The sequence below is a fragment of the Mustelus asterias genome, chromosome 9 (assembly GCF_964213995.1).
Source record: "Mustelus asterias chromosome 9, sMusAst1.hap1.1, whole genome shotgun sequence".
Taxonomy (NCBI): domain Eukaryota; kingdom Metazoa; phylum Chordata; class Chondrichthyes; order Carcharhiniformes; family Triakidae; genus Mustelus; species Mustelus asterias.
Genome location: NC_135809.1, coordinates 53,707,699 through 53,724,972, shown reverse-complemented (window position 1 = coordinate 53,724,972; position 17,274 = coordinate 53,707,699). Strand labels below are relative to the sequence as shown.

The window sequence follows — 17,274 nt, the reverse complement described above, 5'->3', positions numbered from 1 at the left end:
AACTGTTTAAAAAGGGTTTCTTTAAAATAGGAAAAGATAATGGCTAGGATTTTATGGCCCTGCTACGGCATGTCTCCCGGGGAACATGGTGAGCCATTTAAATTGCTATTTACTTCAGTGGGAACGTAATATCCTGCTAGGTGGGAGGCCAGCGATTGGGCTGTGGGGGGGTGTGGAGAGCCAATGTTGCAGGGGTCGTGGGGCTGGCCAGCAATCGGGAGGCCATCAGTGCAGGGCCACTGCGCATGCTCCGATCTTCGCACTGGCAGATCGGCGCATGCGCAGTGGCCCGCTCAGCACGCTGATTTCAGCTTCTCCCACCTCCTAGTTTCTAAATGATATTCACGCTGGTGGCCTCTGCAATGCAGAGAGTGTGGGAGATTCTTGTCTGAACTCCCACTGAAAAAAACAGCGTGAATTACTCCAGTTTTCACACAAATTTAACACTGAATTTTTTGGGGGAGAATTCCAGCCCTAATGATCTCTGTGGTGTGAGCCTTCCCTTTCCCAATGATAGTTTAAATCGAGCAAAAAATCAAGGGGATCTCCAGGCTTCTGGGCGCAGTGATGCCAGTCAGCAGGGTAAGCAGCAATCACATTGAAATATTCTTACAGACAACAAATTAGAAAGTTAAATTCACTGAACCCCTTCACTTTAAATTTAAATTATAAGGGTGCAAAATAAATGGTTAAACTCTATTGGATCAAGATAAAGCTAAAATATCATAACCAACCATAAAAATGTTTATTTCCAAATGTGTGAAGTATTATTCATCATCATCATAAATATTTGACATTCGACAAGTGTAACACTAGTTTTTAGGGCCAGCGAGGGTGTTCAGGAGTAATTATGAACATAGAGCAGAATTAAAATTACAATTACATCTTATTCAACAAGTTACAACTTTTTCAAGGGTATTTGCTGTGAGACTTGCAACATATAAGTTTTCATCAATTCACTGATTGCTTAGGAATTGCATTCCGTGGGGGGGCCTCAACAGCGCAGCCTCCAGAGGAGCACAAAATAGGATTTCTGTGTTATTCTGCGGACTCCTAAAGTTGCTGTCAGTATTATGGACTAACGACTGCAAATGCTGACAGTTTGCTGTCATTACCACCTAAAAATCCAAGCCATTAAATTCACACTGCGCGAGTTCTGGCTTCGTATCATAAGTTACTACACATTTTAGAACGCTGAATCAAAATGGCATAACTGAAGATACCTAATTTAAGACAAGCAACAACCTTTTGGCTAAAAGAACTTTATCAAATAAACATTAAACATATTGTGTTTAAAACTATAACCTACATTAAACATTAATCTCATTTTGCTTATGTATTCAGATAGAGAAAGGTCTTCCGTTTCCTCTTTGACACCTTCAAGAGATGCATCTCCATCTGGTTCAGTGCCACCAGCTACTTCAAAGGTTAGCTCATTTTCATGCTTCAATCATTTTGATAATCGTCCTAAAAGAATGCTGCAATGTGATTCATGGGGTATCTATCAGAAAATTTGTTCTATGCAAAGTAACAAATATCCATTTAATTATCAAATGTAATTCTGTAATTAATATTACATACTGTTCATCAGAAATCTGGTGTACTCTTTCAACTTCTAGATCACTGTATCTTGAAATGGCAATAGCAATCATCATTGCATTGTCAATTCTTCAAAACAAGGATGACATCTGCCCAGGGTTCATGATTTGTGTGTCCTTGGGTATCTCAACAGACCATTCATGGAATCTTTGGGCAAAGAGCAGAAGAGTTTTCCTGAAGAAGGAGGGTTCCCAAGCCAGGGTTTTGCTCTCACTCTCACGCTCTCTCACCCAGGTGGCTTGTTGTATGAAGTGCCACCACATGGCACAGTTTACAGTCAGTTTCTCCCTTTCAATTTGTCCCCTGTTCAGTGAGGCCTTCATTGTGTCCCTAAAACATTTTCTCTGTCCTCCTTGAGATCTGACGCCATCCTTAAGTTGTGAAAAGAGGATCTGCTACAGATGCCGATTATTTGGCATGTGGATGCAGGGCCCAGAGCAACGGAGAGCTGATTTTGTATGATCATGGCTGCAATGCTGAAGGAATTGGCTTTGGTGAGGATCCTGGAGTTTGTTTGCTTGATTTCTCAATTGACTGAATATCCTGAGGAGACACTGCTGGTGAAAATTCACCAGCACCCAGAGGTGCCTTTGGTAGCTGACCCAAGTCCCATGACTATACAGATGAGTGTTGACAGCAACAATGTTATAGGCTAAGTCTAAAGTATGAGAATAAACCATCAACATAATCCATCAATAACGTAAGACATCAAATTTGGGTATGCTGCCAATATTTATGGAGATACGAAATGAAGATTAATCATGCATGTGGCCTGGACAACATTCCTTCAGAGATCCAAAAAATTGGTGGTCATAAACTTCCACTCAGGCTCTCGGATCTTTTTATAAAACATCTGGAAGAAGAGGTATTACCATAGGTACTTCCACGAAGCCATCATTGATTTAATCGCCCTTTTTGAAAAGTGAAAGAATCTGTGGGAACTTCAAAGGCATATCTTGAACTGCCTCCGACCTATCAGCAAAGATATACTTCCGGAGAGCCATGGGTTTCCAGTCATCGCGGGAAACCACAAATATGATTTTTGTCCCTTGACAAGTCCGAGAAAAGTGCCTGGAACAGCGAAAAGAGCTTTACATGGCCTTTATTGATCTGTCAAAAGGCCTTTGACTGGGGGTGACCAGTCTTTGACTTGAGGGAGACTGTGGTAATACTGGAAGAGTGTTGGGGCCTAATGGAGGGGGTAGACTCCAAGGTTTCAGGGGCTTATTTGGTGGAACCAGGGGCAAGACTGTCAAATGTGAAAAGCACTGTACCTGAGGTTGCCTTCTGTTGCTGCGCCGTGGGCTTCTTGAAAGAGCCTCACAGAGAGAAGGGAAACATGAGGCAGTGTTTTGGTAGGTGTGTAATCATCATGGAGTGACAGTTGTTTTCAAACCTGGCAGGGGAGGGAGAGGTGCTTCTGATGGCAGGGTGTTAACCAGGGCAAGGCTAATGAAAAGACATGAAGGCTAATGAAAAGACAAGTGTGATCATTACCGCATGGCAGCTGAGACTATTCAGCTGTAATTCAATTGACATGTCTGGAGTCTAACTATTCGCACAAGTATGCTCACTCAAGCACCACTTCTATGTGTGAGTGCCACTGATTACTGCTCAGCAGTTAATCTTTGGCACACTGACTTCCAAAATTACTGACTGCCATGGTGTGCCTGTAGCATTGGCTTACTGGGAAAGCAGATGCATTCCCTGAGACAGTTGGCAATGACATACTGCCTGAGAAGAACACTCGTAACCCATGGCTTTGTGCTGAGATATGTATGGATAAATGCCCCCCCCCATAGATCAGTTTGAGCACAAGGCCTTGGGAAGAGTGAAGCTTGGGACGATTCCTGCACCTGAGATGGGAGCTCAGGATGCAGCAATAGAGTTACCAAAGCTGGGGAAACTTGGTCATGTGGTGTGGGACAAGGGCGATGTGGGGTCTTGTCCAATCAGCATGCGAATGAAGGACTGGGCATCAATGTGGTTGCCAGTCAGTGGGTTTTGAGAGGCAGCTTCAGACGATAACTGGGCAAAGAGTGGTCCTTGGGAGTTTGAAGCTAATCATCAAGTCTCTCTCTCTCTGATACTGCAGTGAAGAGAATGTACAAAACATGGAGCCTGGTGAACTCACTGTTATTCTTCTCATCCATAGGCAGGAGAGAAAAAGTAATTGGAGGTGCCTCGCTCATCAAAGGCAGGAGCAGAACCATGAAGAGAAAGGGGTGGTAGGGCTCGCTGCGCATGTAGAGGATGAATCCCAGAGAGCCATCATTCATAGGTGCCTTGCTCGATCCAGAGTCTATAGACGGTGCCTCACAATACCTGCAGATGCCTCAGGCCTCCGCACATGAGTGCATCCAAGAGTTGACAGACGCAGTCCTCGCGAGGACACACAACTTCATCGATTTCGACTGGGATCAGTCACTCCAGAATGCAAGAGTGATAGACTTTGCGCAAATCTCTGGCTTTCCACAGGGTTGCCATCGACTGCACTCGCATGATGCTCAGATCTCTGGGGCATCAATCTGAATTACATAAACCATAAAGGCTTCCACTCGCTAAATGTTTAGCTGGTCTGCAACCATGCTAAACACATCCTTCAGGTTTGTGCTTGATTTCCAGGGACTGTGTATGAACCCTACATTCTGAGCCACTGCCCAATCCCTGATGTGTTTCATGCTCCACAGTGGCTGCAGGAATGGCTCCTCGGGTACAAGGGCTGCTCACTGAGGAGTTGGCTGATACTGTGTGGAGGCCACAGAGTGCAGCTGAGACCATGTACAATGTGGCTTATGCTGCAACTTGCGCTTTTGTGGGGCAGACCATTGGGATGCTGAAGATGAGGTTCCATTGCCTGGACTGGTCTGATTGATCCCAGCAATACAAACCACAGAGGGTGGCATGCATTGTGGTTATTTGCTGCATTCTGCACAACCTGGCACTGCAATGGGGGAAGGAACTGTCTGAGGATGAGATGGAGGGGTAACATGTTTCCTCCAATGAGGAAGACATTGATGGGGACAAGACTGAGGAGGTCCTCGAGGGAGAGGATGTCGGCCAAGAGGCAATTGCAAAGTCCAGGTGAGGCAGACAAGTTCTGGTTCTGCTCGTTGCTGCTCGATTCATGGAGAGTGATGAGCAGGTCCAATGGGGACATCTCATTATCCTCACAGGCATTATTTTCCCATCTGACTAATGGCAGTGCTCGCATTCTGTGGTAAGGCTCCTGTCATGGGGACATAGTGGTTTCCCATAGTCCTTGCAGGAGGATGATGATGACTTGCAGTGGGGACTGTGCATGATCCTCACAGCTTCTGTGAATGTCTTACTCCTGCCTAGCTGGTGGCAGCTCACTTGCTCTCAATATCATGGGAGTACAACAGGGAAAGTTTCACCTCTCCTAATCTAATGTCTTCCTTTGTGAGCCTTCCCTTGAGGTTCATTGTCACCGGAGGCTGAGGCATGTGGGATAGAGGGGCCAGTCGCAGCTCCAAAGGAAGAGAGAGAAAGCACGCATTGACAATGACTGGAATGAGTGATGCTAGCTCTTTACATTGTGGGAGATACCCTCATTCCCTGTGGAAAAACAGACATGACTGATGTGTTCTGTCATTGTGAAGGGATGCCACCAATGTGCTGAAAATCTTGCACAAAGCACATAGAGGAAGCCCTGAACTGAGTACCCTGACCTTTGCTGGAGCAATTTTCAGATTGGGACTGAAAGAACACAGCTCATTGGAACAAGAAAGAGCGCAATTAGTGATAGTTTATTTACAGAGGTGAATGTTATATCCAAGTGCTTAACATCTGGGCCCAGCCGCACTGTGCATCTAGAACCTCTTAACCTTTCTAACCCTGCTGCTATGTCTTGATGCATCCCCGCCGTCCACAGCAGAGATGGAGGCAGCCTGCTGTCTGCCACATCCTGTTGTCTGTGATGACCTTGGCTGGCATTCTCTGGAAGGCCCAAATGTGGAGAGCCGCCACCCTAGCTGTGCTGACCTCATTGGGTTGAAGTGTCGGCACAGTCACCTCAGACATAAAGTGGGTGGATTTTTCCATGCAACCTTTCAATCCACGGAGTGGATCCCTTCCTGAGTTTGCCTTTGGAACTCCAGCAACTGAGACATGTCCAAGTCCAAAGGCACATCATCTGACTGAGACTTAGCAGATTCCTAGCCTCCAGCAATCCTGCAGGTGCTGGTACCCTGGGATATCCCTGCTCCCGCCTGCTCTGGATCTGGAAACATGATGTGCTCACCAGATTGTGACCCTGAGACTGCTCTAAAATTAGATCCCACTTCGGTGTGTCTCTGTACTGGTGGAGGTGGTGGATGAGCGCTGTGACGGGTCTGCAATGTTGGGATCTACATATTCCTCTTCTGCACTGCACTCGGGGTTGGGGGTGAAGGCTGCGACAAAAAGGAAAGGTCATTAAGCGCATGGCAGGGGCTTTCAGAACTCAGTAAGAAGTTTAACAACACCAGGTTTAACAACACCAGTATTATTGCCTGATGGATGATGCAGTGCTGGATCCTCACTTAGTTTTTTTGCTGCTGACCTCCTCATGAGCATAGCAGCGGTTGACGTCCTCCCCAGCCAGTTGGAAGGCTCTGTCCTCAAAGTCGGTGAGGACCTTCAGCCCTGGCATTCCTCCACCACCTGTGATCTCTCTCTTGTTGTTAGCAAACTTTTCCTGCATTAATATAGATGGAAAGAGTGTAAGCAGGACATGTGTCCAGGCAGATGATGATACCTGTCATGTGGTGAATGGGACCAGCGAGGTGATGAGGACATGACCCACAGGGGAGATGGCGGTGTGTGTGGGAGAGCAAGTGGTGGTGTGCGTTGAGCTGACAGTGAGTGAGATCCCTGTGGATTAGTGATGGGTGTGTGAGTTGAGAGTGATGAAAAGAGTGACTTATCCTGGCAATCATTCATCCTCTTCCTGCACTGGATGGCTGTCTGCTAGTGCAGGCCATTAACATTGACCACCAATATCACTGCCTCCCATGCTAGTTGGTGACTTTGCTGGCTAGTTTTCTTCCTGTACATTGGTGGAGGACATCACGTCGAACCTCTGTTGTATCCAGGAGTATATATAGTGAGCTGTCCAAAAAAGGGGGTGGGTTACTTAGCAGCAGTCACTTCCCAGTGACCTATGAAATGTGGCTGGTGCGCGCTTGGGCCACCTTTAAATGTGGCGCCTCGATTGCAGCACTGAGGCCCCTCTGTTTCCCCTGCTCTGCTGGCAATACTGCGTGGAACCTGTGGATGGAGATTTTAGGTACCAAGTGCTGGACTATATGACGGAAAAAGCCGCCATCGGTATCAGCGGGTTCAGCACTACTTTCCTGCCCACCATCGGTCTTTGCTGATTTGAGGGAAAATCTTGCACGTACTAATCTAAATAAAAATGAACTGTTTAAAGGCAAGGTTGCAATATATAGCAGTTTGCTTTTAATATTTAGCAGGAGAATAAAAATTACCTACTAAGTTTACTTGAAAATTTTGACAAGAGTCTGCTGTTAGGATAGACCAATTATCAGTTTTGGAATCAAAACTGAATATTAGTAAACCTTACCAAAAATATGAATGGCATTCATTTAAGTTAGGCTTGTCCTATGTGAACCAGTTGTGGCCTGTGAAACCCTGTTATGGCCCCCAGAGGTAGTTCTCAAAATGCCAGTAAGTGCAGCGGAAGGTTCTGAAAAAAACTGCTCTGCCAATCACAGGCTGTTGCTCAGACTCACTAAAAGCAGCAAATGTGGATGAGCAGTCGTCTGTGATTGGAGAAACAGAAACACCGGCATCAGCGAGTGATCTCTGCAGAAGGGGGGGGGGCAATGGCAGGCAGGTGGTGGCGATAGAGATAAAGGCGGCTGAATGGAAGAGGGAGAGTTTGTCTCCATGCGAGGCCAGGTGGGGGAGGGAGTGACTCACTGCTGGGCCAGAAGTGTCATTTATATAAACGATTTGGATGAGAGTCCAAAGATGTGCGGGTTAGATTAATTGGCCATGCTAAATTGCCACTTAGTGTTAGGGAGACTAGCAGGGTAAATATGTGGGGCTACGGGGCTAAGGTTGGATGGGATTGTGGTCGGTGCACACGCAAGGGGCCGAATGGTCGCCTCCTGCACTGTAGGGATTTTATGATTCTATGTGAATATAGGAAGCATGTCAGCAAGTTTGTGGATGACACCAAAATTGGTGATGTAATGGACATTGAAGAAGGTTATCTAAGACAATAATGGGATCTTGATCAACTGGGCTAGTGAGGGAGGGAGTGTGGGAGAGAAAGTGAATGTGTGGGAGGGAGAGAGCATGTGTGTCAGGCTCACTCAAAGACTCAGGATTGCCACTTGCTCTCGCCCCCACACACCAACGCAGAATCACACCCATTCACCAGGTGAGTGAGGATGAATGGGTCAGCATCAAGAGATTGAGAGTGAGACCATCCCCCTCACACTCTAATGGTGATTTTTAATTATTGATTTATTGCTTTGACATTGTTTTCTTTATGCTGAGCACGTTGCTTCTTTTCATACCTCAATTCTATCTTGAAATTCACGTTTAACACTGTCAAATTTTTATATTTCTGAAATTTGCTCATCTGCCCCTTGAGTGAGAGGAAAATGGAAATGTGCTCCGCCACCAAGTGAAAAGGTTCAACAAACCTGATTTAAATGATGCGTCATTTGCCCCTGTAGAAATAAACAGTTACAATCCTCGGCATTCAGAAATGGCCTAACATCTGCCTTACCGCTCATGATTTAAGGGTTCTTTTGAAGGTGGGGAGGGAGGGGAGAGACACCAAATAGAATCGAAGTTACAGATTTAGAAGTAAAATGTTTCTTTATTTCATTAGAGCTTTGAAAAATCTAGCAAAACTGCTGATAACCTGAACAAAGAAGGTGTAAATGATTGGTGTTCTGAACAGCAGCAGATTCCAGAGCTGGAAATGTCTGAATGTGATAACGTTGTAAGTATGCCAATTAATTGTAATTGCTACAGAATTTGTTCAGATTTTATGTTACTCTGAGTTAGCTATATCAAATTTTATAAATGTTTGCAAAATAAGTTTGTACAATTTAATTTAACCCCATTACCACCACCCAAGGTTGTAAAGATTCATTGCTGCAGCTATACCTGCAAAGAAAGGACAAAGAACAAAGAAAATTACAGCACAGGAACAGGCCCTTCGGCCCTCCAAGCCTGCACCGACCATGCTGCCCGACTTAACTAATACCCCCTACGCTTCCGGGGACCATATCCCTCTATTCCCATCTCATTCATGTACCTGTCAAGACGCCCCTTAAAAGTCACTACCATATCCGCTTCCACTACCTCCCGGCAACGAGTTCCAGGCACCCACCACTCTCTGTGTAAAAGATCTGCCTCGTACATCTCTTTTCAAACTTGCCCCTCGCACCTTAAACCTATGCCCCCTAGTAATTGACTCTTCCACCCTGGGAAAAAGCTTCTGACTATCCACTCTGTCCATGCCTCTCATAATCTTGTAGACTGCTATCAGGTTTCCCCTCAACCTCCGTCGCTCCAGTGAGAACAAACCAAGTTTCTCCAACCTCTCCTCATAGCTAATGCCCTCCATACCAGGCAACATCCTGGTAAATCTTTTCTGTACCCTCTCCAAAGCCTCCACATCCTTCTGGTAGTGTGGCGACCAGAATCGAACACTATATTCCAAGTGCGGCCTCACTAAGGTTCTATAAAGCTGCAACATGACTTGCCAATTTTTAAACTCAATGCCCTGGCCGATGAAGGCAAGCATGCCGTATGCCTTCTTGACTACCTTCTCCACCTGCATTGCCACTTTCAGTGACCTGTGTACCTGTACACCCAGATCCTTTTGCCTACCAATACTCCTAAGGGTTCTGTCATTTACTGTATATTTCCTATCTGTATTAGACCTTCCAAAATGCATTACCTCACATTTGTCCAGATTAAACTCCATCTGCCATCTCTCTGCCCAAGTCTCCAACTGATCTATATCTTGCTGTATCCTCTGATGGTCCTCATCGCTATCCGCAAATCCACCAACCTTTGTGTCGTCTGCAAACTTACTAATCAAACCAGTTACATTTTCCTCCAAATCATTTATATATATATATATATAACAAACAGCAAAGGTCCCAGCACTGATCCCTGAGGAATACCGCTTATCACAGCCCTCCATTTAGAAACGCACCCTTCCACTGCTACCCTCTGGACGGGACATCTGAGGGTGAATGCGTGACTGGATTGGATAAAAGCTGAAAGGAAGTCTAATCCTTCACAATCCAATTTTCAGTGCCAAAACACATCACCAGAATCAGAACTTGAAATGTCAAAATACTCTTACAGTGTGGGAAGATGTCCCAGGTACTGCAAGAAAATGAGAACCCATTGACTTGACATCTTAGAACATCAGCAAGATGCAGTGGACCAGCCATAGACAAATCAGCACTGAGGTTGTGACGATCCTGTAATTCGGACAAGAAAAACACCACACCCATGCAGTTGTGAGCCTCAACACAAGCATTAATGCAGTGGAAGCCAGTAAGTCATCACTGCCAGGTTCCACACAAGGCATCCCAGAGTCACTGTGGTGCAAGTTTATGCACCAACAGAGACAGTCACAGAGGGGGAGAAAGATTAATTCAACCACCAATTGCAGGATACGTTGGATGAGGTATCCAGCTATGATATCAAGCAACTGATTGATGACTTCAATTCTGAGTTTGATCGTAACTGCCCAACACTGAACGGTATGATCGGGTGCCATGGGTCAGCAAACATGTCCAAAGGAAATGATGAGTGAAGGAGGAAATTTTCCAGAAAACCATATTTGTACCATCAAACATATTTTTATTGGACTAATTGGCACCACTCATAACGGGCCAACAATGCAGAGGGGCACCCCCGGATGGATATTCGATCGGGTCTCCCCCTGCACAGCTGAGAGACTCACGAATTTCAGAAACTACGGAAGATCCCTAATCTGCCTAGCAACAGCGCATAGCTGCATTTTAAACTGGCCAAGGAAGATCAAGATCCCTATGAAACGAGACAGAGAGTGGGTTATCAAAACCAAGCTATCACTGAAATATTACCAATTCGGCCAAGGCAGACATAAAAATCTGATAAACTAAGAGATAAGGATAAAAGGTTAAGAATGAAATACCCCACACACCCAACAGGACAGGATGACATTAACACTCAATCTCACAAGCAGGAAACACAGACACGGAACAATAGGACCAATTTAAATAAGAGGACACATAGAGATAGTAATGGGAAACGCATTTAGACACCGGGGCAGGACCAAGTAATCCCATTAACACGAACACACACCATACAAATGCTAATCCATGAAACTTCCTAGGGACTTTTGAAACTGACAGACCACTTTATACATTGTGTAAAAAAAGGCATAATCAAATGTTCCCGCGCGAATTTTGGATCCCTATAAAGATCCAGAGCTGATGTGATTTAATTGAGATCAACGTGGCCAAGCCACTGTTTCTGAGCTGGCTACGGGGGTCTCCCTGGGATCCCAGTAATTGTACAATAAAGACACGCTTTGAACCTTGATTTGCGACTCAACTTCTATTCTGCACTGGTAAGGGATATTTCCCTACAACAATGAGCATCTGCTGGTCTTCTGCAATAGCAAAGGGCCCAACATTGGGAGTACCATCTTCAAATTCAAGGACATCCACACAAAGACAGGGAGGTCTCCAGATGGTAAAACACTGAAGGTGATTGACTATGTATGCATCAGCAGCAGATGGAGGACACCCTCCAAGATGTTTGGATATTTTGATGTGCTGATGTATGGGTGTTGTGTCCACCTGAAGCTGAAGAATGCAACAACTACATATATAAATCAAATGCAATGAGAAAATGAAGGAAAAGGCCATGACGGATAGTTTCAAGCTGGCTCTCTTCAACAGACTCAAAGTATTAATGAGGTTGGGCAACATTAAGAATCAGTGGGAAATTTTCAAAAGAAGTATTAAAGAAAGTGCAGAAGTCACCAATGGGCAAAAGGGAAAAAACCAAATGATGGATCAATGACCCAACAAGGAAGTTGATTTGATGGAAGAAAGTTGACAAGAGCAAAAGGAAGCAGGGAAAGAACATTGAGCAAGGATGACAAAACAATGAGAAGTAAAGAAGACTGGATAACTCTATAGAAGATGCAGGAGAAACAAATCAGGGTGGATAGGGTTTCAAAGGTAGGAAGGCACAAGAAATAGCAAATTGGAATGACGCCAAGGCACTGTACAGGATCGTACTGGAACTGACTGGTGCAAGAGGCAACACCACTTGTTATTAGGGGGCAAGGACTGTAGGATGCTATTAACGGATGAGGCAAGATGGATGGAATATTTTCAGGAGATTCTCGAGCAGCCCAGCACCAGCTCCATGTTCAAGTTCAATGACAGCACCATACCTCAACAGCTCAATGTCTACCTGGGAAAATTGCCAGATCAGAGATCCAAAGAACATCAAAAGTTTGAAGAACAGCAAGGCACCTGGGATCAACAAATTAAACCTTTGCAAGAACACCATTTAGATCCCTCAAAAATTGACTCTTGATGCAGTTGAATTTCCCTCAAAATTGATGGGATGCAGCCGTGTGCTGCTATTTATACACCCTTTATAAGTTCACCAAGTACTCAAAATAGTTGGGTGCTGTTACTTCATTGCATAATCCACTTGTCTTCAAAACTGCCATTTATAGATAAACTGATAGCTGAAACTATTGTTTCTGAATTCAGACTCACGATAGTTTGAACCAAAAATTATTTGCCAAAATTGACGTATCAATAAATAATTTTGTTGTCATGAAAAAGCATCATGTGCCATTTCTCTTTTAGTCATTTTTTTTCTGGTTGTAGGAGGCTATTCAAATGCTATTTCCTGAAAAATTGGATGATCTGGAGATGAATACACGGAGTTCTGTTGACCTTCTTGACCTAAGTCAAGCAGATCTTCGCACCAAAACAATTGCTGAGAAATCCAAAGAGATTGAAGAGGTTAGCATTTTTAATTTTTCTATGAATGAAGTTGAACATACATGGGAACAATCGGGGGGGGGCGGGGGGTGGGACTTTCATTGTAACATTATGATACTGGAATACAGTAAGAACAACGGTGAAGTGAACATTTAAAACACATGTTTGCAGTTAATGCTTTGCTATATTTTTTTGGGAGGCGGGGGGGGGGGGGGGGGGGGGGGCAGTGGAGGGAGAAGAGGTTCTGGATGCAGTAACCACCACCTAGAAGAGTGGGGAGGAAGAAGACCCAGAGACAGTAACTGCCACCCAGAAGAGCGGAGAGAAAGAGGACCCTGAGGCAGTCAACAGCACATAGAACAGCGGAGAAAAAAGGACCGAGAGGCAATAAGAGCTATTCAATCCTGCCTATACTTATCCTTCATACTCATACAATTTGTTAGTAATTGTAAAGGTTTATTAGATGTAATTGCCATAGTAAAGGTTATTGGGAGTGGCAATGTTTATTAATTAATTAAGAAATAATAAAGATGACCGGGCAAGTGATGCATTGTGACTTTAGAATGTGGGAGTTCTTGGACAGGTCAAACATGGCCTGCAGTAAGTGTCCGTGACTTGAAGAGCTTTGGTTCAGAAATATTGAGCTGGAGGCTGAGCTGTAGACTCTCTGATGCATCATGAAGGGGGAAAGCTACCTGGACACTTTATACTAGGAGGCAGACCTTGGGATAGGGTCTTCTGATTTTGTCAGTGTTCAGGGTCCGAGGCTTGTGACTGCAAGTGGGGCAGATATGGAGGAGCTTCAACCTTTGCAATTTTTCCACAGGTTCATGGTTGTTGCAGCCTGTATAGATGAAAGTGGTGACATAAAAACATAGAAGATAGGAACAGGAGAAGGCCATTAGGTCCTTCAAGCCTCCTCCGCCATTCATCACGATCATGGCCGATCGTCCAACTCAGTAGCCTAATCCTGCTTTCTCCCCATAACCTTTGATCCCAGTCACCCCAACTCCAGCTGCCTCTTGAATACATTCCATGTTTTGGCATCAACTACTTCCTGTGGTAATGAATTCCACAGGCTCACCACTCTTACGGTGAAGAAATGTCTCCTCACCTCCGTCCTAAATGGTCTGCCCTGAGTCCTCAGACTGTGACCCCTGGTTCTGGACTCCCCCCACCATCAGCAACATCCTCCTGGCATCTACCCTGTCTAGTTCTTTTAGAATTGTATAACTCCAGATGAGATCCCCCCTCATTCATCTGAACTCCAGCGCAAACAATCCTAACCTAGTCAATCTCTCCTCATACATCAGTTCTGCCATCCCCGGAATCAGCCATGACCCAGTTTTCTCATCCACCTCTGGTGACTGCAGGGTGGATGGGAAAACTGGCCATGGCATCATGGTATAGGAGTCTATCCAAGCCAGGACAGGTAATGGGAATGTTGTATAGTATCTGTAATAACTTAGGAAGCCCAACTGGAAAGGGACATAGTTTATTTACAGAATGCAAAGCACGATCATGGGGTATACACACACTAGTCCCTGCTTGGTTCAAGTAGTTCTGCAGGCCCAGTCGTGGGTCAGCCTTATAGCAGGCATAGATAATGAGTTCCAGCTGGGCAAGCCATTGCCTGTTACCAGGGGAACTCGTACTCAACGAGTTCCACAGGGAGATCAATCAATGATTCCCCATGGATCTAATTGAGGGGAAAAGCATATAATTCTCAAAGATGAGTGGCAGGTCTAAGATTGGATGGAACATAAAAACAGCAAAGAATGGCTAAAAGATCAATCAGGAAGGAGAAATTAAGAATATGAGAAAAAGCTGATATAAGTATGAAAACATAGTAAGAGTTTCTACAGGTATTTAAAAAGGAAAAGAGTAAGTAAAGTGAGTGTAGGTCCTCTTGAAGAGTGAGAATAGAGAATTAATAATAGGAAAATAAGGAAATAATGGATGAATTGAACAGATATTTTGTGTTTATCTTCAATGTAAAGATACAAATAACATCCCATAAATGGAATTTAAAACCATTGCAATCACCAGGGAAAGGATACTGAGAAAAGTATTAGGACTAATAGCTGTCAAGTTTCCAGGTCCTAATGGAATTCATTATTGCAATTATGCTGCTGCAGTAACAATATAGGGCTGCTGGATATAGACAAAACAGCATTGGCAATAACAAAATAACTGCTAAAACAGATCCTCCACAAGAAATATGACAAATTTCCTAAAAGCACAATATTGTCACATCACCAACATGTTCAGGGCGACACGGTGGCTCAGTGGTTAGCACTGCTGCCTCACAGCGCCAGGAACCCGGGTTCAATTCCAGCCTTGGGTCACTGTCTGTGTGGAGTTTGCACATTCTCTCCGTGTCTGCATGGGTTTCCTCCGGAGGCTCCGGTTTCCTCCCACAGTCCAAAAGACGTGCTGGTTAGGGGCATTGGCCATGCTAAATTCTCCCTCAGTGTACCCGGACAGGCACCGGGATGTGGCAACTAGGGGATTTTCACAGCAACTTCATTGTAGTGTTAATGTAAGCCTATTTGTGACACAAATTAATAATAAATGGCAATATCAAACAGTAGGTTCCCACAATTTCCTGATAACCCTGTTCCCTATGGGTCAGGTAAGTTAAATACCCACCATCTCACTCTTCCCCCAACCACGCACATCTTCGAGAGAGAGAGAGCAGGCAGAAAATTCGAGTGGCAGAAGCAGTGATGTGTTGGTAACCTAAAGATTTATTAGATCACATTTTCAGTGAGTTATTAGTGTATCGATTACATTTTCAATTGGCTGAGTTTGAAGTTCCTCTCAAAAGGGTGAGAAATTATGAGAGAGGCTTAAAAAACTGATTAGAATTCTTAATTTTGAAGCTGTTTGTTGGCAAGTATGCTGTGCTCAGATAGTAAGAAGTCTAACAACACCAGGTTAAAGTCCAACAGGTTTATTTGGTAGCAAACGCCACTAGCTTTCGGAGCGTGCTGCTCCTTCGTCAGGTGGAGTGGGAGATCTCCCAAATAAACCTGTTGGACTTTAACCTGGTGTTGTAAGACTTCTTACTGTGCTTGCCCCAGTCCAATGCCGGCATCTCCTCATTGTGCTCAGATATGCCATAGTTAAGCAATTCAGTCAGAAAACAAGTAATAAAGGTTCCTAAAAAACTACAAAGTTCATTCTATCTTGTCTAGACATCATATTGATGCTGGTTGCATTGACTACAGTTCATTCTTTCTAGACAGCTACGCAAACTTTGCTTGTATAGGCATTATTAAAATAACTGCATACTTTGCACCGCCAAGAGCCTATTATAATAAAGAACAAATCAATAACAGCCATTCAAATGCCAACATGTACCTTGGCACCTTATTGAGCCAACAAATACAGATTAAAACTGTCAGTCATAGGCAGTATCGAGTGTTTTGGTTGCCAGAGAAATGTGGGTTTAAAATACAAGTGTCTGCAGATTGCATAGTGGAGAAGCAGTTGTCGTTGATAGTACTTGGAACCCTTTCAGTGATGAATTACTTTATATTATTATTCTGGAGAATTGTATGACAACAAATTTACTTTTTGATATTTTGGAATTCTGTAATATTTATTTCTGAAATGTTTCCAAGGGGACTTTTCTTTCCTCCTCCAATTTCTTTAGCTTTTTCTGTTCTGGAGTTGCTGCCTCATATTAGGATGTGATTCTCCACCTGCTGCCAGAACTCCAATATGACTCAAAGGCAGTGCTTCATGTGAATGATGGTGGGAGATTTTACTGTAAGGAGCATGACCTGAACATGTTCTTATCTACAATGTACACAAAGTATTGTGCTGGACAATTGTATTGGTGAAGTATCTCTATGCTCCTCTAAATCTGACCACTCGCGAATCCCCAATTTTAATAGTTCCACTGCTGGCTCTGGAATTCCCTTCCTGAGCCTCTTTACCACTTAACCTCTCTCTCCCCATTTAAGACACCCCTTGAAAGCTACTTAATCAGCCTAGCTTCTTGTTATCTGTCCTAGTATCTCCTTAAGTAGTTTGATGCCAGATTTTACTTGATAAGGTTTCTATTAAGTGTTTTGGGAAGTTTTACTATGTTAAGTGCACTATATAAATGCAAGTCATTGTTACTGGAGAAGGATCCTTGCATAATTATTACATTTAATCCTAGGCCAATTGTAATATCTCTTCAGGCTTCCAGTCTCTGGTTGAGAATCATGCCATGCAGTGTATTTACTCATCTATAGGGCTCCTATTGATTTAAGTTATGTTGACATTTTACTTTGTGGCATACAAAGTGAAATTGTGGACAAAAAATGGAAATGGCAACATAATATCTAGTACAAAAATGGGTACCATCAGTTTATGGAATTTATCTCGGAGACAACTAATCTGATTTGAATGTAAACACTAATTTTGGATTGTCAATTTGGATTGACCCCATAAAGATAATTCCACCATATTCTTCACAAGAAATGTTTAAAACGATACAATCCATACTTTTGAACCTTGTCTGGCACCTAGCTTTTGTAAAAAGAATTCTTGTCAGATGTCCAGCTTTTCTATCATATTTGACTGTACTGAGACTACACCATTACTGCCCAATTAGATTGTTCTTTGCTTCGAAGTTGTTTGAAGAAATGTG

At 43.9% G+C, this 17,274-nt stretch overlaps 1 protein-coding gene across 10 annotated transcripts in view; it reads left to right on the top strand.

Annotated features, from left to right (window-relative positions):
* Window positions 1–17,274, top strand: part of pphln1 (periphilin 1) — a 153,165-nt gene that overhangs the window by 103,065 nt on the left and 32,826 nt on the right. For all 10 annotated transcript variants that reach the window (XM_078220208.1, XM_078220201.1, XM_078220199.1 and 7 more), the window contains 3 exons: window positions 1,345–1,427; window positions 8,471–8,584; window positions 12,510–12,647. In XM_078220208.1, the coding sequence (XP_078076334.1) occupies window positions 1,345–1,427; window positions 8,471–8,584; window positions 12,510–12,647 (335 nt within the window). The remainder of the gene's footprint in view (window positions 1–1,344; window positions 1,428–8,470; window positions 8,585–12,509; window positions 12,648–17,274) is intronic.